Here is a 24,059-nt window from a genome sequence, read left to right on the forward strand (position 1 = left end):
TTTTTTCTCCGATAAAATTGAAAAATTCGAGTGCTGGTTACCCGAATAATTTGCCTTTCGTCGATAAATCGAAATAAAAATAAATATCAATTTTTTCCTCGTGAAAAAAATAATCCTTGTCGCGTGTTTCGCGATGAAGATTGAAATAAAAAAAAAAAAAAAAAAAAAAAAAAAAATGATCAATGAAAAATTATTAGCAGCTCTCGAATCAAGGGTACTTAGAATGGTCCATGTAAATACGTTTAGAGAATTTTTGTATGAAAAAATTGTTCATAATTACCGAACGTATATATTTAATAAACACAATGTTTCTAACAAGAGATAATATTTAATTTTAAGCAAACGATCATATGTATGTCTTTTCACGAACATTGTACAGGATGTTCTCGTTATAAATATTCTTGCATTTTTAAATATACGAAATATTCGCTAAAGATAGTAGGCGATAGAATTTTGTGTAATCATAAGTTTAAATGTTAAGTCTAGCCAAATATATTTCAATTTCGTATTAGTGTAATATTTCACTAATTTGAATTTAAATTTAATTTAGTTACATTTATTTATTTTATAAAATATGTTTATTTATTCGTTTTTCGTCCCTTAAAAAAAAAAAAAAAAAATGTTGTCCGAGTGATAAATTTTCGTATTTGTTTAGATTATGAATTGCTGAAAAGAATGATTTTTTTTTTTTTTTTGATTTTATATTTTAGTTTAATTTAAACATAAAATCTTATAGAAGCTTATTAAAATAAGCCAATAGAAGCTTACTAAAATAAAAATCTTCAGAATTTTTATAAGAAAGTAATTAATGTCGGGGCATTAAATTCTACATTATACTCTATATATAAAAATTCTGGAGAAGCCTTGATAAGTAGAAACTTATGGCTATAAAAAAGTAAAAAAATAGAACCAAAAATTAATAATAATAACTTGTGATCTCATTCACTTAAATGTAATGCTATTTGACAAATCATCAAACAAAAAATAATATATTATCAAATATTTTTTAGAAAACAGTAGTCTACAATAATATACTTTAAAAAAAAATCTTTATTAGTATTATATAATACATAAAACATGTATAGTCAAAAAAGACTTTTATAATTTTTTTATCATAATTTTTTATATTAAGTCTACGATAATTTATCGTAATTAAGTTCAATATTATTTACGTTCACTTAATTTAACGAATATTACGTATTTTAAAAATTCCTTGAATTTCTCAACATCTTGTACACACCAAAAAGATCGACCTGCAGGAAATACCTCAAACAACGAAAGCTCGTTCGAAAATAGGTGCCAACAAATTGCTAATAATTTTTCTGCGATACCCGATTGTCCGTAATATCTTTAAAAAAAATGTCCAATTTATCGTGAAATTTGCGACTTGCGTGGAAGAAAAGAAAGAAATTTTTTTTTTTATAATTTTCTCGAGCGAAGACATGTGACTACGAACGAATGATGAAAGTCTGAGAGAAATAAAGAGAGAATGTATGAATTTACGTGATGCGCGATCGTAACCTGTGAAAGATATCGAAGAAAAGGGGATAAAAACGTAAACGAGCGATCTTTCGATATGAACGGTTTCATTGAGAGAATATCGATCGAAATATGAATCGAATTCGAATCGTATCATTCCGATTTTTCTCTAAAAAAAAATTAATATAAATCGAATTGATCGAATAGAAACCGAGAGGAAGGAAATAATTAGGAAAATTTGAATTCGAAGTTTCGTCTTCCTTAGAGATTCGAGAAATGAAAATGAAAATGAAAATGAAAGAACGTGACAGTGTGATTTTTTGTGTGATAATTGAACCGTTTCGTTCAACGATCTCTTGGTTACGTTTTCGCTTACATTTCCATTCTTAAGGTTACTTCTGTAGCAAGATTGGGTGAGAAAAAGTGTATGAAAGAAAGAGAGAAAGTGAGCGAAAGATTGTATATACACCGCCTGCACTTTGTACGAATATTGCGATCATCGTTGTTCAGCGATCTTTTTGTTTCCTTTCGTCGTTTAATAAAGTGAATTCTTCATGACCTCTTCAATTCAATGAAACGTGATCATTTTAATGTTATTAATTTACCTTTGTTTTTATTTTATATTTATAGAATATATCTCGATTATCACAATTCTTTTTTTTGCAATTTTTAAGAAAGAAATTGAACGAACGAAGTATGTTCGGGAAATTTTCAGGTTTTTTTATTTTTTATTACTATAATACAATTTGATTGTTGTGTAAAATCTGTTGTAATTATATACTTAAAAAAAAAAAAAAGAATGTATCTATGCTTACATCATTAAGGAATAAAACACGGAAGCATAGCACAATAGAACAGAACAACAACCCTATTGTGAATGTTAGATTATCTTTATTATTACATCTGTTTAAAAGACATAACTTATTTATAAAAAATATGAGGATTGGGGTACCGGATGTAAAGGGACAATAAGGAAGAGATGGGGAAGGCAGGATATAATAGGATCAAACAAATCCTTACTTTATAGAATAGTTAATACTAATAAAACTCAGTACTTTTTACAAGTTACAAAGGAATAACAAGAATCTATCAATAATTGGAAGTTTCTCTAAACTTATCATAGATAACTGTAAATTGGAGCGTGTAAACTTATCTATTCATCTCTTTCGCACTTCCTTCTTTTTTTTTTTTCTTCGTTAAAAAAATCAATGCGTATCGCAGTGTTACATTTCATTTAAATTTTGAACACAATTGACAATGATCTTTTACACTAATTACACTTAATTTAACAATCTCCGTTCAATTCTTTTTATCCATTACATTATCGTCTGTATTCTGGATCATATTGATTAAAAATATCAAATTCATTATATGTAACAATATATGATCGAATACTAAATTCTATCACGCGTCATTTATTGTCTGAGCTCGTATCTGATTCTTTACAATATATTATTTAAAAAAAAAAAAAAAAAAAAAAAAAAAAAAAAAAAAAAAAAAAAAAAAGAATATTAACATATCTCTTGATATTTTCGTCGTTCGCTATTTGGCAGACTTTTCGTGGCTTTAACAAATACAAAGGCAGTCGTGTGAAGATACACTTAATTCGTTACAAAGATTCTATGTATACATATATATATTCTTTTATATATAAATAAAAAATGTCTCTCCTTAGGAGCATTATAGGTTCGCGAAAATATATCATAGAAAATTGCGTTGGACCCATATGTGTTCTAATGTATCGGGAAAAATCTCCATCACACTGTTTACATGTAATTGAGAATTGCATTAAGGAACATGATCGCGTCGATCCTCCATGCAACAATTAATTACACGCTTATGCAAATATATATATATATATGTATATATATATATATATATATATATTATATTTTTTATACATATAATATATATATATATATATATTCTTTTTTCTCTGTTCTATGATCCATATTGTAATACGATAAAAAGGAAACATTATTACTGTATATGCGGGAAATCGTCTTATAAAACTATCGATAATCTAGCTCCTTATATAATATAAAAAAAAAAATATATGTAAAAACAAGTTTTGTACAAAATCGAGAGAAAAGACAATTACATGGGAGAAAAGTATTCGTTACCACATTATAGATGAGCGGATAGAATGGTGAAGAACAGAGCGTGAATAGAAAGAATAGATGTATAAGTATATTTACAAATTTTCTGTTTAAAGAAAAGCGAACGAGATAAACAAGATTCAGAGGAAAAAAAAAAAAAAAAAACATAATTATTGTACCGCTAATAAATTCGCGTCACTGCGACATATTGCAGAAGCGCGAAACAAGGTTCGTCTCTCTATCGATATCGTCGACGAATAATTGTTTCTTTTCTCTCGTAACAATCTACGGATTAATACCTATAATTCTATTATGCGTACATACCACCAAATCTGGTTACGCCGCCGATCACGCATTTTTTTTTCTTTTTCTAGAAGAAAACTCTCTCGTTTTGGCTTTGGCAGATGAGAGATCAGCGAATCGTCTTACCGCCCGTCTATCAGCTTAATTTTATTTTAAACAATAATTACGCCTAGGAAACTCGTTAGTACAATAAACGAACCGATAGATAGCGTATACACAAGATGTATCCGCGAATTCGACTGATCCTTCTTGATTTGAATGAATTTTTTTTTTTTTTTTTTTTTTATCTTATAAAAAGAGATCTTGGCGATCCGCGGATAATCCTCGTGAAATCGATAGGAAGAGTAAGTATAACGTATTTAAAAAAAAAGAAATAATACAGAAAAGTAACATCGTTCGAATGGAATGTCTGCGTATGGAACGATCCCGTTCACGGGTTGAAGACGATTTCTCTGAGGCTCCCGTCGACCGTGAAAAAGTTACGTTGCCTTTGTATCTTACATTTAATAGATATGCCTACTAGTCGGTAATAAGAATCGGTGTTAAAGGCCATTTGGAAACGATGCGTTTCAAGATACATAATTTAATAGATTTATCTACGCAAGAATTCCTTATACCCTACTGTTATTTCGAAGGCACGATTCACGACTTTCTGTCCAACGCGGAGCAATCTCTTCTTTCTATGGATTTCAGTTTTACTTCTCTAAACAATGTGTCGCATGTTACAGGTGCCTCATGAGACTATCGCAGCTTATGGACATACGTCGATCCGCATATATCTTTCCTCTTTCGGTTCATAGAGAATATTGTGCGTTACACATATTTAAATAGAATATTACATATTACACTCTATATAATGGTCCCTGTATCGAACACACTCGTGACAGCATGGACGATTCTCCGTTTTCCATATTGTCCTATGTACAATACTATTGTAGATAGCAAGGTATCGTTCCTTATAATTATTTAAAAAAAAGAAGAAAACTGTCTCTATCGGGTCTTCACACTGTGGCAAGTCGAAGGCACCATTGTTCGTTGAGCTATGATGCACGAGCTGTGTGCAGAGTACATCGTTCATTACATAATATCTCGATCACGCATAGTTGCTTCTAAAACGATCTTTATAGTTCTTCAAGAAAAGGCACAATATCGTTGAACGACCTATATAAACGGTGTGTGTATATGTTCTCGATCCAAAAATATTCCTTTGCATACATATGTATATATATATATATATATATAATTATTCATCTATATTTATATTCATAAATATTTATATATATATAGAGCTGTAATAATAGTAGTGTACGCATTCGCTGCTCACGCCTCCAAGGCGTAAAACGATCCACAATCTCGTTACACCGTCGACCTTACGAGAGAGCGTTCGTCGCGTGGATCTCCGACTGGGGATACCACTCGTAACAAAATATCGGCGAGGATAGCCCTCGAACTCGACGAGCCAATCACAGTTCACGTGCATACTCGATTTACGACTTACTCGCGCGAGCTAGAGAGCACCTCCGCCTTCATATATAGATCGCTTCGGAGCCCTTGTTACTTTGGTGGGCGGCTCCAGCACCGTACGCGTTTGGCGACGCCATGCACTCGGACCAGTCGCTGTTCGAGTGCGGCGAACTGGAGGACCAGTGACCTGGACTGTCCGGGGACGGCGTCGGGAAGCTTTCTGGCGCTTGCATCAAATGCTGTGGCGTCACATCCGGTCCGGAATGATGGGAGGGCGGCGTCAAATACTGATAGTATTGCTGCGTCTGTTGTTGCGCTTGCTGCTGTTGCGCCTGCTGTTGTTGTTGCGTGCTTTGCTGCTGCTGTTGCTGCTGCTGCTGCTGCTGCTGCTGCTGGATTTGTTGTTGCGTTTGTTGCATTTGCTGTTGTTGCTGCTGTTGCTGCTGTTGTTGTTGTTGCTGCTGCTGCTGCTGTTGCTGGCTCGACGAGTAGGGGAGATTCTCAAAATCGAATCCCACCGGTGGCATGCCGCCGTGCTTTTGATGCGTCGCCTGTCTCATGGCGGCGATGTGGGTGGGTGAAGTGGGCAACGACGGCCTACTTTTCGCCGGAGACGGCGAGCCCATATAGCTCGCCTGTGGCGACAGGGTCATGTTCGATTGCACCGAGTGTGGCGGTGACTGATTGCTGTAGGGCGGCGACAACGTGTTCACCATTCCTTGCGCTTGTCGTTGATGAGATGCTAATAATTGGTCGTGAAAATTAGGCAAACCATAATTTGTTGTGAATGTGTCCAGGCCTAACTGTTGAAGGCCTTGCATGGATTGGCCCTTTATGCAATCCTCATACGGTGGCGGTTGTTTCGCCGTTGCCGTGTGACCCACCAACGGAATCGCGTTGCTGTACAAGCTTGCGCTGTCGTAGGGGCTTGGCAAGTTTCCCTCTGCGCCCTCCGCTCCCTGAGGAATCTCCTGGTTTGGGGGCTGGGCTCCGCGTTTCGCAGGTGGCTTTTTTACGGAAGGTTTTCGCCTCACTACCACTACCCCGCCCTCTGACTCGGGACTGTTTGGATTCCCCGTCGATCCCGCTTTTGGCCGCTTCTTCGACTTTGCTTGTTTCGGAGCGGAACCGATCACTGTGGGATGTGTGATGAGTTGTGGATGATTCGGAGATCCTACGACAGAAAAGTAAAATTTTAACATCACCCAATTTTTTTCTATATACCGGTTCACAGAGAAATAAAATAAAAAGACACTTACCCATAAGAGGACCATTTGGTATCACGTTCACCATCTGTGGTGATCTAGGCACGTGCTCGTCCAACAATCTCACGATGTCATGATGCAATCTCTCACTGGCAACGTCTCTCGGCAATCGATCCATGTGATCGGTGATCTCCCTATTGGCGAACGTATCGAGCAACGCTTTGCACGCTTCGAAACTTCCTTCTCTGGCGGCGAGGAACAATGGTGTTTCGTCCTTGTCATCCTGGGCATCTCTATTTGCTCCATGAACCAAAAGTATGTTCACGGCGTCGACATTGTTAACAGCTGCAGCCCAGTGAAGGGCCGTTTTACCGCTGTTGTCGGCTGCGTTGATATCAGCGTCTGCATTAATTAGATCTTCCACCATTCCCTCGGTAGCCAGGCGAGCAGCCAAAATCAGTGGAGTTGTTCCATCGTGCATACGCGCGTTCAGATTCGTGGCTCTGTTCCTTAACAGTATTTGGAAGACTCCCATCGCGTCAGCAGCGACGGCAGAGTGAAGAGGGGTTCGACCAGTGTTGTCTTGAGAGTTGGCATCTGCTCCAGCGTCGAGCAGCCTCTTGGCTGCGTCAGCTCTGGCATACCTTGCAGCCAGATGAAGCGAAGTCTCGCCACTCTTATCCGTGGTGGCGTTCAAGTCTGCTCCCTGGGCAACTAGATCAGCGATCACAGCGGCTGTGCCGTCACTTTCGTCTTCCTCTTCTCCGGTGTCCAATCCTCCACCTCGTACAGCTGCTACCATCAATGGCGTCATCCCACAGGGTCCTCTCGCGTCCACGTCTTGGCCATGCTCGAGACTAGGCGGTGTTAAAACTCCAGCATCCGGCCTACGAATCTCTGCGGCATCTAAATGTTGTTGAGTCCACATTCGAGGCTCCGTTTCCTCGTAATCGGTAATGGCAGTGTGATCGCTAGCGTATCCGGGCTCTATAGCTCTCATTCTTTTCGAAGGTGGTAAATCTGATTCATCGTCTGACCACTGTTGAGCTCTTCCATTTCCAACATCGAGATCCATGCAGTTCACCGAAGGTTGCTTGTTCAAGTTCCTCATTTCTTGGCCATCCGGACCTCGCCTTCTCGATCTTCGACGCTGCCCGCTTCCGCTGCTCGTACGCAAGAATCCTTCTGGGAACCAGGTGACACCCACTGCTCGTTTTCTTTGCGCTGTGACCAGAACACCGACCAACATCCCTCCAAGTACCACGATAACGACACCGATGAAGACGTATTTGTAGTTCGTTGGAGTGTCCGGATACTCTGGACCCTGAGGCCCGACCACACCACGAACTTGCTCGATGGGGAAGTTTCGAGACAAAGAATGTTTGGATGCGGTAGCTGCTAAATATTCAGCTGCCTCGTTTGCCGATGGGAAACATACCGCTCCTTGGGTGACGGTACATTTTCTGTTGTCGATCTCCAAATAGGCTATCACACCGCTTTGAGTGTAGATCGTGGTAGGCCGACCAAAAATGCTAGTCTGTAATCCTGGATCTCGTTCCCTTCTCCATGGATATATCATATCGTTGCCAAGTTCATCTTGCTTTACTCTTAACGTCGTTCTTAATTCGTGACCAATGTCTCTTAGGAAAGCGACCACGTTGGAGCGGAACGTTAACATGTCCATCCTTACTACCACTGAAATCACACCTTCTGCCAACGATGGTGGTTTCGTATCACAATCGAGACCATCCCAATTACATTCTTCATTGTCGCAACCGTAATTGCAGAATCCGTCGGCGTAATGTTTTCGACAATAGGCGTCATAAATAGGGCTGTAAAAATAAAGATCATTATTATTAGTTGAATTGAATTGATGTTATTTATGATGTTATTTATATTTCATCTATATCGCGGTTACTTACTTGCACGGTGCCAATTTTTCTTCACAATCTCTTCCATCGAATAGACACTGAGGATTATTGCAAACCTCGTCGCAGATATCGTTCATGAAAACGTCCCAACAATTAATCGGAGCAGTGCAATTACGCCATGGATTGATGCCCAATGAACAATCGTTTCCATCAAAATTGCAAGCATATCTGTTACATTCTTCATCACAATGATGATTACCAGATTTTTCTTCGCATCTATTCTCAATGCACTTCTTCCTTTCTAACTCTAAATCAAGATCGTACGCATTCATAGTTTTTTGGATATTGGAGTTGGAACTACCAAAAATACCTCCTCTGTAAGTAGGGTCATAAATTTCGCAGTTTTTACCGGTCCATTTTGGTGGGCAATCACAAGCATAATCGCCAAGAAGATTTTTGCAAACTGCATTGGATTGTTGGCATGGATTACTGGCACATTCATCTCTGGCATCTATTTCACAATGCGTCCCCGTTGTTCCAAGAGGGCAGTAACATCTATATCCAACCTCTGTTTCAGCCACTCTGCAAGTACCGCCATTCAAGCAAGGTTCTCTATCGCAATAAGAACCAGCGAATTCGCAGTTGTTTCCATAATAATCGTTAGGACAAAGGCAAGTGTGTCCAGCTTGTTTTGCAGTACAAACACCTCCATTCTGGCACGGTGAGCTGTCACAGAAATTTACCTTTACCTCGCAATGTCGTCCCATGTAGCCAGGTTTGCAATTGCAATGATAATTGTTGATCAATTGCACGCAATCTTGAGTTCCTGGCGAGGCACAAGGATTGGACAAACACTCGTTGATGTCGCCTTCGCATTTAGGTCCTACGAATCCTGGAGGGCATTTGCATTCGAATCCGCCAACCTTATCGGTACACGTTCCATTATTATGACAAGCGCCGACAGTACAATCATCTACGTTGAGCTCGCATATGAAACCCAAGGTTCCAGGGGGACAAGAGCAGCTAAAGTTGCTGATAAGATCGTGACACGTACCGCCATTCTGGCAAGGATTAGGTTTGCAATCATCCACGTTAAGCTCGCAATTCTGTCCTTGGAAACCTTTGGTACACTGGCATTGATAAGATCCAATGAGATCCTTGCAAGTAGCTCCATTTTGACAAGGAGCAGAATCGCACTCGTTTACTTCTTCTTGACAATAAGAGCCTGTGTATCCTTCTAGACAATGACAGCGGTGGCTGTTACCTATGTCCTCGCAAGTACCATTGTTACAAAGATTTTTCTCGGGTACTCCCTTCCTTATGGCCGCATCTTTACAAGAAACCATTTCGACATCGCAGACTTTACCGGTCCAACCAGGAGAACAATTACATTGATACTTGTTTTTCTTCTGAATACAAGTAGCTCCATTTTCGCAAGGATTATCCGCACACCAGTCGACATATTGATCGCATCTAGCTCCAGTATAACCGTAAGGACAGTGACAAGTATAATATTGAACGTGATCATGACAAGTAGCACCATTGAGGCATGGCAAACTGTCGCATTCATTGATACGATACTGACAATTTGAACCGGTGTAACCAGGTTTGCAAACGCAAGTATAATTGTTGATACCGTCTATGCATTTACCACCATTCATGCAGCTACTGTCGGTACAATCCTCGTCATTGGTTTGACAATTTATACCGGAAAATCCGAGTTGACATTGGCAGGTATACGAGTTTACGTATTCTTTACAGATAGCACCATTTTGACACGGTTGCGATAAACATTCGTCCACGTCGATTTCGCAATGTTTCCCGCTGAAACCGTCCACACAGAGGCAAGTGTAGTCGCCAATACCGTCCAAGCAAGTGCCACCATTTTGACAGGGAACTGTGAATTGTAAAATCCGTGTTAATTACACTCGTATGTATATGATGAAATGAGATAATTTTGAGGTACTTACAAGAAGCGCAATCGTCGGTGTTAATGATACAATCCCGACCTTCGTATCCTTTTGCGCAAAGGCATTGATAGGAGCCATTGGTGTTTCTGCAAGTAGCACCGTTTCTGCACGGAGACGTCATTACACACTCGTCGACGTCCTCATCGCAGAGTCTGCCAGTGTAACCGACCGTACAAGTGCAGGCGAAATCGAGAAAGTTCGAGGATGGTGAACACTTGGCGCCATGAAGACATCTGTAAGAGAAAAGAACATTATATTATTAATACATTTCTTCAAAAATTTTATCGAACGCTAAAAACACATCCAAATTCATACTTGTTAGGCGAACAAGGATCTAGCTTATCCTCGCAATTCCTTCCCGTATGAGGAAGTTCGCAGACACATTTGTAATCATTGACCAGGTCGATGCAGGAACCGCCATTCTGGCAAGGATTGTTCGCGCAATCGTCGATGTTTGTCTCGCAATTGGTACCAGCGTACCCAGCGAGACACTTGCAGCTGTATCCATTCAAATGATCGTTGCAAGTGCCGCCATGTTGACAAGGATTCGAGCCGCACTCGTCGATATCTGCCTCGCATCTCTTCCCACCGTAACCGGGCAAACAGTGGCAGATAAATTGGTTGACGCCATCCTCGCAGGTGCCACCGTTCACGCAAGGATTGCTCGCACACTCGTCCACGTCGCTCAAGCATCTAGCATCGTAATAACCACGAGGACATTCGCACCGGAATCCATTTATCAAATCTATGCAACGGCCGCCATTAGCGCAAGGATTGCTGGCGCATTCGTTGATGTCCGTTTCGCAGTGTTGGCCGGTAAAACCTGGCTCGCACTCGCACGAATATCTGGAAGAAAATACGTAACTCGTAAGAGGATAATAAGCGATCGCAAGGATAAAGACAAAGCTAGATTTTGCTGCGTTGGGTATTCATGCGTGAGCAGTTTGTTAGGGCTGTTGTGAACTCCTATAGGAGTTAAATTCAACGTTATTTTCATTCGCTCAGGATACATTAAAATTCTAATCTCACGAAGTGAGAAAGCTTTTAAGCAATACCATGCATCGACCATTTACAATTCCGTATTTAGATCTCGTTAAAATGGAAAGCCTCGAAAACAAACCCCTTAACCCTTATGTCAATAACCGGTTAGAAAATGAAATTTTTCTAAAATTTCTTAATTAATCCAACTCTTCCTTACTTTTCAACTTCTCAAATTTGGAATTTTATTACCAAAATGAGAGATCAAACGATGTCGTGAGAATCGTGGGCATTGACATAAGGATCAATCGACTAACCGCAAACTCACCTATTGATACCATCGATGCACCTTGCTCCATTTCTACATGGATTGCTATAACATTCGTTCACGTTCACCTCGCAGTTCGTCCCAGACGTTCCAGGTCTACAAATACATTGGTACCCGTTAATACGGTCTTCGCACCTTCCTCCAAACTGGCAAGGGTTGCTCTCGCACTCGTCGATCTGCGTCTGGCACAGCTTCCCGGTGAATCCTGGAAAGCAATTGCAGCTGAAGCTGTTCTCTCCATCGATGCAGGTGCCACTGTGGCAGGGATTCGATTGGCAGTCGTTGATGTTCGTCTCGCAGGAGGCTCCGGTGAATCCTGGTGGACAGTCGCACGTGTACTTGGCTATCGAGTCCTGGCAGATACCGCCGTTCTTGCATGGCGAGGAGGCGCAGTCGTCTATATTGATCTGACAGTGAGAACCAGCGAAACCGTTCGCACAGGTGCATTTGAAGGAGTTGATCAAATCGGTGCAGACGCCCCCATTTAGACACGGTCTTTCCGCGCACTCATCAATGTCTATTTCGCACTGGGTGCCTGTGAAACCTGAAAACAAAAGCGAGTATTAATGTAAGTTGATAAAATTTATGAAAAATATAATTATTTCAATAATTTAATATCGTTATAATATTGTAATAAAATGAATAATACAAGAATATAATTGTCTATTTTGCACGTGATCATGATTCGTCTATGAAAAGACTAATATGGCAGTATAATAGATTAGGAGAGAATAAGAGTGGGGGAGAAACAAAAAGAATAGTAAAACATATAGCAGGTAGATGGTGCCACGTTATATTTATTACCATCGAAATGTGAGAAGTGAACATGGGTTTCGTAATATTTTTGGTTACGAAAATTTTAAATATCACAGTTGAAGTTATAAGATCTATGTGGATTCATTTGAGAATTATCAAAAGTTATTCTCTAAACTTTGAATCGAGTTAAATTTTAATCGAGTTTCAATGGACAAAGGATGAAAGAATAATTCTCGACGAAAAGCTTGTTTTTTCGTCAAAATTACACAACTTCTATGGATATCTTCCACGAAATTCAATCATCGACTTTAATTGCGATAATTGATGTGATTATTTCAAAGATCATCTGTTCTTTATACAAAAAGACGAGAAGAAAAAAAGTGTAAGGAATCAATCGATCAAAAGATGCAATTATCAAGTAGCCATTTGTTTCATCTGGATCACTCAACCCGCGTCTAATTGAGGCTAATTACGAATGGTTATTCGACTGACGACTTTATCCATCGAGAATGTTTGCAATTTTCGTTTAACGTGAAAAGAAATGGTTCCTTTCCAACATCATCATGCTGAAGGTTATCATCGGATGCGGTTGGTATATACCGTTACGATCCAACGAGAATTCCTCTGTGTACGATTCTGTTAATCTTGGATAATTGCATGTACAATCTTACAAAACCCTTTGGAAATTATTCTCGAATGAGGTACGAAATATCTTTAAGAGGAAATTATTATAGAAGCTGACCTGTCGAACTATGTGTTCAGATGCTACATCATGTGCTTGTTAATCATCGTAAATTAATGTGTCGTAGAATATGAGTGAAAAGAAATTGGAAAATTGCACGGTGAGTGGCGTTGTCGATACGCTCTCGAAAATTGAGGTTAAGAAAGAGACTTTTTAAGATTCTTTTTTTAAAATATTTTTAACTCGAATATTTTAAATACTTTCTTAAAAAATTATTGCAGAAATACGTTAGTTGATATAGAATGCAACATTGGATACATGAGGCTGATTCTACAAAAGAAGAAAATAATAAAAATTGAGAATATTTCAAATGTATATATGTTTATCTTGCAAATTCAAATACGAAATACCATCATCAAGGTAAAACGAAAAATCGACAGGTAAAAACTATCGATGAATCTTGAAAATAGATGAAATTAATTTGTCAAACTTATTACGCGAGATTTCTCATTCTCCTGTATACGTTTGCGGAATATTCATTATGTTTGTTGCGCCAGGTGGTCTTAATGACGATAAGCTACCCCATTTCGGTCCAACACCGCAAAGATAATAAAAGCTCTTCCTGTATATACAAAGTAAGTACGGTAGCCAGGACGAATCGCATCACGTCGACGACTTTGTAATTTTCGAGGAAGATAGAAAAGGAAAGCTGCATAGATGCATTTTGCACGAAAGATATTCTCGCTGCAGGTGGTTTAATTAAATACGAATGAATAATAATTCGAATGAATAATGTATCGATCGAATTTGAATAATATATATCATAGATGACAATTTTTAAATTTATCTTTCAAAATTAAAGATAAGATACATATATTTAGAAATTGAATCGGTTGTAATTTTCGATAATAAGTTTCCACCAGATTCTTATATCTTATATCTTATATAATAGTATTAATAAAATTATGAAAGTGATAGAAATATTTTCAAATATATTTTTTTATAATTACGTTAAACAATTCGTATCTAAAAAAAGAATAAGATAAAAATTCTACAAACAGGGAAAGTAAGTTCGCCAGAATCGAATCTAGAAGGCCGATCTATAACTTCCGGTGGATTTAGATACGATCGAAACGGTATCCGTTTAATTGGTGGAGAGCTAATTTAGAAGAATACGCGAGGGAATTCAGTAATGAATCTGAACCACGACTATCGATGGATTCCTTGCCCGTGTATGGCCGACTTCTCAATGGGAGAAAGTTATCAAGAAGGCTTGCTTGGCCTTCCGCGTTATAAAGGTTCGATGGAATAGCGAATATTACGTTACGGACAAATATCAAAATCGCTCTAGAGGAATTTATTTATCTTTCCTTGTAAGAAGAAGAAAGTAAATTGGAATTCTAAATACTTTTTTCAGTCTATATAAAAAGAAACTTTTGTATAAAGTTTATATAATTATTTTATCTTTAAAAGATAATTTTGAAGCTAAAGATTATTTTAACGAATAGAATATCGAATGCATCGTTAGTTGCCCTCGGAAGTATCGACGATCATTCTTGACCGGATGACGCATGGATTTTTACCGTATTTACATTCACTTGATATTTCTCTGTCTCTTTTCTCATTCAGACAATGATGCGGCTAATTCAGCTGTGAATGCACGTACGCCGCGACGGATCCTCCTCGTTTCCTCTCGAATCCTTAAAGGCTCTGTGCGATACGAGTTTACTATGATAGTCATGAATCATTGAGCATCGTGCACTGATTTTTCTTACCGGGGAAATTCTCGTATTTAAAAATAAAATTTAATAGTTATTATTTTCAAAATATAAATATAAAAATAAAAATAATAGAATATCAAAGTGTAATTCTAACATAGAGGGAATATTAAAATTATTGAAAAGAATAATTATTAAAAAAATTACTCAAAGATTAAGTATTTCGTTCAACGAAATTTTTTTTTTTTTTTTTTTTTTTTTTTTNTTTTTTTTTTTTTTTTTGATAATTTAAAAATATTTCAATAGCATTGTTCGAACGAACAAACAAATGACTGAAAAAGAATTTAACGCGGGTCTAATCGTCGTCGGTGCACTGTTTTCGCATTTCCATACGAATACCCTTGCAAATACGCGTATCGTTTGAATTATTAAAGACCTTTAGAGACACAGAGGGGAGGGATTGCAGGGGCGAAAACATTTTTCAACGCTGAGTAAACACGCCATTGTCTTTCTTCGCGATTTTCATATCGGCGCTGTCCCACCACGTCTTATAGGAAAACAAAAATGGAAAAGTGCAAAGAATGACTCGTACATTTTGATGCCTAAACCTTTTTATTCTCCCTCTTATTCTTTCCTCCTTAATTTCAAAGTTTTTTTTCTCGCAAGATATAAAATCTTCTTCGCTTTACCTATAATTAAGGCAGCAGGTTTATGCTTAGTTTAATAATATATTTAAAGGGGGGGGGAGAAGAAGTGGAGAGAAAGTTTAAGGTAGCCAATCGTGAAAAGAATAAATAAGCGGCTCAGACTGAGAAAAGGTGTAATCAATTCGAAAACGTTTAATTGTCGATTCACACTGCACTTTTTCTTCGCTTCAATCCTCTTTTTTTTTTTTTTTTTTTTTTATCAAAAATTACAGATCTCTTTCTTTTAAAACATCGGATAGAAATTCGTCCAGATCTGGAATAGCTAATACGGAATAGGCAAATAGCTAATAATACAATTACATCGAGGTTGACCTCGACGCTAGCGCCATAATGGCGGTACGTTTCTAAGGGACTTGCGTAGGAGAGCACGTTGCTGGATCACGTGTGGTTGAACGATGATGAGGATGATGACCGTTTCCTAGACCTTGGTCCAGCAATCGTTTCCGCGATACGAAAACGAATATGAGATGGAATTGAATCGCATTAAGTAACGGTATCGAAGATTGCGAGACAATGCGAAAGAATTGATGCGCACTCGAGGACTCGGTTGCATCCGAAAGGAATTAGCATTTCCATTCGTTCGACGGAATGTTATTGTCCGAAGGAAGATCTCCATCAACATCATTGTTTGTGTACCTGTAATTTCTGAATTAGATTTCGTTATTTTATTACAAAATAATAAAAACAAACGAACGAGTTTCAAAATTTTTACCTCGTCTGTACGGTTCGAAGCGGACAACTACGTTACGCAATCTTCACACAGACAAAGATTAATCGAGCAGAGAAAAAGATATCGTAAAAAAAAAAAAAAACATCGATCAATTATTTCCAATCAATCGCTAATCTTCTTTATATAACGTAAATTAAATTTCTCCTCTTTCTCGTTAATTTACCGAAGCTATTCAGAAAGAATCGCGCAACATGGATAAAAATCGACGAGATGCAATTTAGCGAGAAGAAAAGAAAAAGGTTTAAATCGGATCCGCGTGGTGATCGTTGGTCGTGTCCGCGTTGGCAACTCCCACGTTTAGCCAGGCGTGTTCGGATAATTGTAATCTATTGCCTTGCCAGTGTTCTCGAAGCCAGCCTACGCGCATTGATAAACTATGCGAAACCTAACACACGGCTCGCGGATGCACTATCCACGATCCGTCCTCCTCCAACCCTTTCCTTTTGCATCGAGAGCGCCTCTCACCTGTCCTCGTCCTCTTCCATCCTCTTCCCCTCTACACCCAAGCTTCGAACGCTTAACGAACGGACGCCAGTATACACGCCTTTGTACCGGTGAAATGTGAGCATCGCGTTTTCTTTCCGCTTACTTTGATTTTTGATTCGAAGAATCAAAGATAAATTGAATGATACAAATTGATCTGAACGAAATAACGTCCATTTTTTGGGAATTAATCGAACGATATTGTATATCATTGGTAGTATTTTTTTTTTTTTTTTTTGGCCCCTACATTATGAATTTTTTTCAGAGATGAGAAAAAAGTTTCTTCTTCTCTCCTCCTCCTCCGTATTTCGTATACAAGCATTGTCGAACTGCTTTTTTATACTCATCAAAAGTATATGGGAATCAATTACGATTTTTCACTTTTTTTTTCCCACGCGATTTGCCACTTTGAATATTATTAAGCTTTCCAAAAAAGATTGCCATCCTTTCAAGAGGATAACATAAGTTACAAAAGTATCCCAATAATAATACGTAACAAATATTGTCAAGATCTTCGAAACGAACGAAAATCGTTAAAAATTTTGTAACCCTGAAGGATGACAAATGACGAAAAGTTGGCAGAACAACAGAGGGCGCCCGGAACTAGTTCTCGGTGTCACGTAACTAGACCAACGAGCCAACACACACACACACACACACTCTCCTTCGATCTCGCCAGAGATCCACGTGGGACGTAATTTATGCGTGAGGTAACAGAGTGCATCGTGCACGTTATTAATCAACAACAGCCGCCACCCATCGAGCAATGCGCGTCCGCATCCTACGCGAAACGTTTTTACCCCCCCATCGAATATCTCCTCACAAATGGTCCCAGCCGCTATCGGTTTTCTAATTTAAACGAGCGCCGCTTCGTTCGTGCGCTTCCTATACACGGAAACTCTGCAAACTATCCCCCCAACGAGCCACGTTGAATATGTGTACTCGAGCGAGTATCGAGTGATTATGACGATCGAGGCAGGCAAGCAAACGGAACACCTTGCCTTCAAAAGACACCGCCGGTTTGATCAATGTTATTGGCCATTTCCTCGAATGGCGAAAAAACCTTCCCCCTTGCTTCTTGATCATCGATTGAACGATGCGGTTTCGATTATATAATTTTCGCGATGAAAATTGGAAGAATTATCGCTACTTCTTTTTACTTTTTACTAAATTCGAAGCGATCGAATCGAAGCGGTTGCTCGAAATCGGCTCGTTCAACCTACCTCGAAAAATCGGTTTTCATTCAGAGGGAACGTGGAAAAAGGGTAGCGTTCGCGAGCCTTAAGGGGATAATGTATCGAGAGGGAAGGAAGAGGAACGATTTCTTCGTGGGATCAAATTGACGACGGCCATCGAGCGCCATTGCGGTCGCGGAACCCTTTGAGGATCCTACGTGATCCTCGATCGCGATGGAACGTGGCCCTCGTATCGTCGATCCGTATCGAGGGTAGGAAGAGGCATTCGTAAGCTTTATCCGTGGATCCTCTCGATCTTAACGATCCCGAGAGGAGAGGCAAGGAGGATGGCTTCATTCGGCGTGTTTAGCGCCCGATTTCGCGCCATGTTTCTCTCATGTGGGGGACAGAGAGATGATTGTCGGTTTAATTATGGAAAAAAAAGGAAAAGAGGATTCCATCACGGAATACACGCATTAAGAAATTCTTTTCTCGTTTATTCTCCCAATCGGCTTCTCTCTCTCTCTCTCTCTCTCTCTCTTTCTTTATTTCTTTCTCTCTCGCCTCGTTTGAGAAAATTCACGAGAATCTTTTACACTTTGGGAAGAGGACTTAACGTAAGGAAGGTGGAACGCGCTTCCTCGAATCTTTTAACTTAAGGATGGATTCTTAAATTTAAGACGTATAACGAGAGGGATGGAGGAATTTCGTTCCTGATTCCTTGGTAATTTAAAACTGCCACGGTTTAATGCTCGAGTTTTTATCATGGGATCGGTGTGTACGTGCACGTGTACTTCTTCTTCTTCTTTTTCTTTGCGAGAGAAGATTCGAGACTTAATATCGAGACACGTCCCCGTACGGTCGAGATATATGATAACCGGTCACAGAGAGCTGGTGTGAAATTGTTGCATTTTATATCGAAGAAAGAAAAAAAAAAAAAAAAAGTTCGATGCACAAACATTTTTTTAACATACTTTCGAAAGGAAACATCGATCAACCGGTCCGATTAATTAATTGATTATTACTTTTCACCTTACATACAACAACATACAAGGCAAATAAAACTCAAATACACGAATGTTTGGACAAACGTTCCACGATCCTCGATAATAACGAATGGAATCGCGAATCGAAACGATCAGCGTTATTCGAGCGATGAAGGATAATAAAGACGGGGTACTTTGGAGCGATCAAAGCTTGCACTGGCTTGGTGCAAAGGTCGAGGAGGAGGAGGAGGGAGGCGAGAGACGGCGAGCACCTGCGAGAGAGGGCAGATGATTTTCGCGATTAACGGTCGGTCAGGTTGGGGCATCCATCGGGCTACCTGAGATCGTCCCCGGCGATGACGTTAATGCACGACGTCCGCGACGTCGAGTCGTCGCCGGTGGCTGGATTATTCACCGAATCGAATGAAAAAGAGGGACTCATCGGGGGCCCCCTCATCGAGGTAATGAGGGGACAACGTACACGAGGATGCCTCTCCCTCTCTCTCTCTCTCTCTCCTTCCATCGAGGAAGAGGAGTTCGTTAAATGAAACGTGGCGTGATGCGAGGCATAAATTTCGACTCGGGAACTGGTGATAATGTTTAAGATAGGTCGTTATTTTACCGATGTCTTCATCATCGGGACGATACCGATCTTAGCCTTATTTTCGCTAAAAGGAATCGGTCCTTTTAATTAACCAACGTTTCTGGTTTACACACAAGTTTTATACTCGGCTTTATTATTAAATGCAAAATGGAAAAATAAGGGACTATCGGATGTCGAAGTTGCAATTAAGTAAAATTCGGTCCGTTGAGAATCAGATATTCTTGAAATATAAATATAAATCGTATATTATATAATAATTTATAAATTTTTAAAATTTTTATAATAAATTATTAATTTTAATAAAAGTAATAATTGAAGCTCAAGCTTCAATGCGCCATGTTAAAATTTTAAGTGAATCTCAGGTATTTCAATACGAGAATGATGGAAACGAGGATTGATTTAGAATTTAAATAAAATTCTAATCTATTTAACGAAGTTATTCATCAATCGATTAATCCTAAAGATTGAGGAGGAAAAATTATATTTACTCCAATAAATATTATATATATAGTAAATTAAATTTTTAATAATTTTACATTTAACAATAAATTAATAAATGAACGAGTCTTGAAATAACAGCAAAAGCTGCTGCTGTCCAACAATATGATACGACATCACGAAGAATCAAAGGGTCAAAGCTCAAGAAAAGTTCATCCCACAAGATTTTAAGCCGATATATAATTCAAACTTGCGAATATTAATTGCAAACATCCTTTTCCAATATCAAACTTGGATATATAAAACCCTTCCCAATGCAACACAATTACTCATCCCGGTTAACCACTTCAATCAAAGCACACACGTCTAATGTCCTTTCGAAGACAAATTGAAAGACTCGTCCTTTTTTACCAATTTCATCGCATAAATCATCCTCCCCCTCCCAGCTAAACAGAAATCAAGGAAAGGAAGCGTTTTTCATCCTCCTAATCCCCGTCGAGACGCGTTGCACACGAAAATGACGGCATTTACCAACGCCTCTTTCTCTTTCTCATAAAAAACACAGATACTCCATCGTATCTGCCCAACTTAACTGTAAATCCCCTCGAATCTAAGAATATACATATATATATATATATATATTTCTCTTATTCCTCTTCCTTCTCAGAGACGAGCTAATACGAGGTTCGGCCGAGGTCGTGCAAATATCTGATTGCGACCGATCGACCGACGAACGAAAATCCAACGATTCGCCTCTTCCCACCATCCTGCGAAAAATCGGCAGGAATCTGGACGCGATCATCGACTTGGCCGCAGGAAGCGAGAGACCTGCCCCACCCCATCTAACTGTGAATCGAGGCGGGGCGAGGATGATTCGCCGGAAGGGATAGAAAAATTCCGGAAGCTCGACTCGTAAAGCCGATTGAGTTTCTCTGCCAAAGCCGGCTGGAATTCTTCGCTTGGATTCCGTCTATTCATTGGCCGCCGACGACGACGCACAATTTTATCCCTTTCTCTGACCGGTCGCTTCGAGATGCTGCGGAATATCTTGCGAAATCTTTTTCTTGCGATGCCGCTCCCCTCTCTCTCTCTCTCTCTCTCTCTTTCTTTGGACATCTCTCTCGTCGATTCCACCGCGATCGATTATGGCGGCTCGCTGTTGCGATTCTCCACTTTGCGGGCGAATTTATCGGCGGTGGTGGACGCAGAGGAAGATGCGCGTGATGAATCTATATTTTAGAGGGAGTTGAAGGAAAGATGTGAAGAACGTTGGAATTTAAAGCGAATTTTTTCCGTTTTATTTCTTGAATTCCTGATATCCTTTTCTCTGTATATCTTGTTTAGAGGATCCAAGGATGATATGAAATTCTTTTCTTAGGGTACCGCGCCTCTTTCTCTTTCGATTCATGACCGATTCCACGGGGATCGCGAGAGGAATTATAGTGGAGAGGGTCTCGTGGCGATTCCTCTCTACGGAGAATCGGTGTGCAGAGGGAGAATATTAGAGTCGGGGATGAATAATTGGTGACGATCGTATGAGATGTATTATTCATTTCTTATCGAACAACATTCTTGTAATCGTCTCTGCCGCTTCATTGTGGATGAATTATCCGTCTTGAGGCGAATTTGGCCGATTCATTTATAGTGAAGTAAAGATTGTCTTCGTCCAAAGTGAAGAAAATAGATTGTTTAACGAGTGAGAAACTTGTCCAGAGGAATCGCTTTTTCTAAATTAATGCTCTTAACCCTTTAACTGTGGTTTATGTACTACACTAAAATAAAATAAAAAGAATCTTTTAAAATAGAATATCACTTTAGTAATATAATTTAAAATTAGAATACATATACTTATTTTCATTCTATTTTTCTTACATGATTATAAAATAGTTTGTCGCATGCTTTTATTTTTTATCCCAAGTTTCATTTTGACTGCTATTCGAATCCCTTTCAAAGTATATTTTTGCCAACTTTTCCTAATACGAATAAGCCTTCTACTTCCAATTCCTCAAGAAAAAGACGCGTTGAACAAAATGTCGACCAATATAACGACAAAGTTTTATTATACGATATTTTCTTACTTTCTATATTCTTTTTGCAAATAATTAAAATTATATTGTCTTAGTTATTAATAAAATACTTTTTTTACTTTTTAGATCGACCGTGCTAAAAGTACCCGCATATTTAAACAATGCTTCTTCCCAAGGGATGGAATCTTGAACAGGAATGAAACAGAAAGAGAAAAGAAAGAAAGGAAGGAGAAAGAAATGAAAAATCTTGGGACAAGCGTGGAACCTCCTCCTCAACCATCAAAACTGTTAATTCCATTTCTTCCCCTCCCTCGGCCCCTTTCTCCGTTCACCACGCCCTCCAACTTCCTGAAACTCTGAATAAGGTCGAGAACTGGTCGGCGCAAAGCAAAATCCACGGAGGAGGATATCTCGCGGATATTCCCAAGACGGTGGGCTCGCGCGATCCGTCCACTTCGACTCCGACTCCGGGACGGGTTCCCGGGGAGCTCGTTCTTTTTTTCTTTTTCTTCTTTTTTCCGCCAGACGACTCGATTAATCGCCGGTAATTGGCCGGTTGCGTGACGGGAAAGGACGCGGCCCAAGAAAATCGCCGCCCCCCTTTCGCTCGCGGTTTTTCCGGTTCTGGAACGGGACGCCGACGTCATGCGAGGTGTCGTGGCGAATATTTGCTTATCTATAACTTGCTGCGATCGAGACGCTAATTAAACGGAGAGATTATTATTTATCGAGATTATTAATTGAGATAGTTAATCGAAGGAGCCACTCCGCTCGAATCTCTTCGTCGTTTCTTGAAAAAAACCACGTGTTCTGATGTGAACGTGGTGGATGCTTGACGAGATTGCGAGTAAACGGAAGGAAGGAAAAATTGTTGGGATTAAAATTGTTATCGATAGACGATTCCTTTTTTACCGATTGTCGGTTCTTCGCTATAACTTTGTCGGTACTTTTTATAAATGATGGAATTACGAATTAATAATCTGTTAATTATCAGTTAATGCTTTCACGGTTGTCGATATATGATTATTAGTTTATACGGAAGAGTTTGGTTTTTCAGTAAATTTCGAGTACAAGGTGAACGAATCGAAGCGAAGAGAGAAGTTTGAGATGTTATTTCATTCGCACGGTTGGAAAGGTAAATCGGTGAGGATAGGGTGGAGGAACGTTGAGTTGGATTTTCTGTCTTATTTTCGGCTCGTTTAACTTCGATTAGCTTCGATCTCGACGCTGATGAGGTGCACGGGAGGGAGCGGTTTCCGGTATACGCCGTGATTCCACACGACGATTTCAGTGAATGAGATTTGAACGAGATTTGCTGGTTGGAGGAAATTCTAATTATTCGAGCGAATTAACGATCGATCGATTTATGTAATACTATTTTTTTCTAATGACACGTTCCGTTCTTCGGATTTCGATGTTTTTAAATAGAAAGAGGATTAATCTATTTAATTCTATTCATTGAAATATATTGCTTGTTTCTTGAAAAATGCTTAAAAAATGTTTCAGATAAAAGTTGAATGGAAGGGACACGTAAAAAGTCAGTTTTATGTTAAATAAATTGAATAGACTCGAGAAATTAGTTTAAAAAAAATATTTAATGATAATTTTTCATAAATTATCCATCTATGGATTATTCTATTTAAAAATTGACTTTCATACGATCTCTATGCATCCCTCGAAACCATTCAACTTTTGTCTACTAACATCTTTCTCCATGGAATAAAACAATAAATCAAGATAATAATACCACTCTACACAATTTTGTCTATCCAACTACTTATCTATCTCTTGATATCTCTTAACACTCTTATTTCCTCCCTTTATTTATCCCCAACACGCTCTCTTATCGTTAATCCCTCAACCTCTCTCTTTCTCGAAGAAAAATAATCAATTTCTCGTCCATTTGCATTTGGTTTTCGATCGAATGTCTTTATCGACCGCGTCACCTCATCATAATCGAACGATCCGAAATGAATCGATGGATAACTCGGCCACGTTGATGCAATAAAGCGCGTTTCGAGGCCCGATATCGGTTCATCTCTCCGCGAATATTCAA

The 24,059-nt window shown here is 39.0% G+C and overlaps 1 protein-coding gene across 1 annotated transcript in view; it reads right to left on the bottom strand.

Moving 5' to 3' along the window:
* Positions 1 to 3,028: 3,028 nt before the first annotated feature.
* The window catches only part of LOC122712428 (neurogenic locus Notch protein), a 240,376-nt gene continuing 219,345 nt past the window's right edge, over positions 3,029 to 24,059 (bottom strand). The window contains exons 9-14 of the mRNA XM_043932113.1: positions 11,698 to 12,241; positions 10,707 to 11,237; positions 10,392 to 10,624; positions 8,473 to 10,318; positions 6,605 to 8,382; positions 3,029 to 6,519 (exon numbers count right to left, since the gene is read on the bottom strand). Coding sequence (XP_043788048.1) covers positions 5,408 to 6,519; positions 6,605 to 8,382; positions 8,473 to 10,318; positions 10,392 to 10,624; positions 10,707 to 11,237; positions 11,698 to 12,241 — 6,044 coding nt within the window. The 3' untranslated portion in view covers positions 3,029 to 5,407. The remainder of the gene's footprint in view (positions 6,520 to 6,604; positions 8,383 to 8,472; positions 10,319 to 10,391; positions 10,625 to 10,706; positions 11,238 to 11,697; positions 12,242 to 24,059) is intronic.

The sequence above is a fragment of the Apis laboriosa genome, unplaced genomic scaffold (genome assembly GCF_014066325.1).
Source record: "Apis laboriosa isolate Shangri-la unplaced genomic scaffold, ASM1406632v1 scaffold1_cov151, whole genome shotgun sequence".
Lineage (NCBI taxonomy): Eukaryota > Metazoa > Arthropoda > Insecta > Hymenoptera > Apidae > Apis > Apis laboriosa.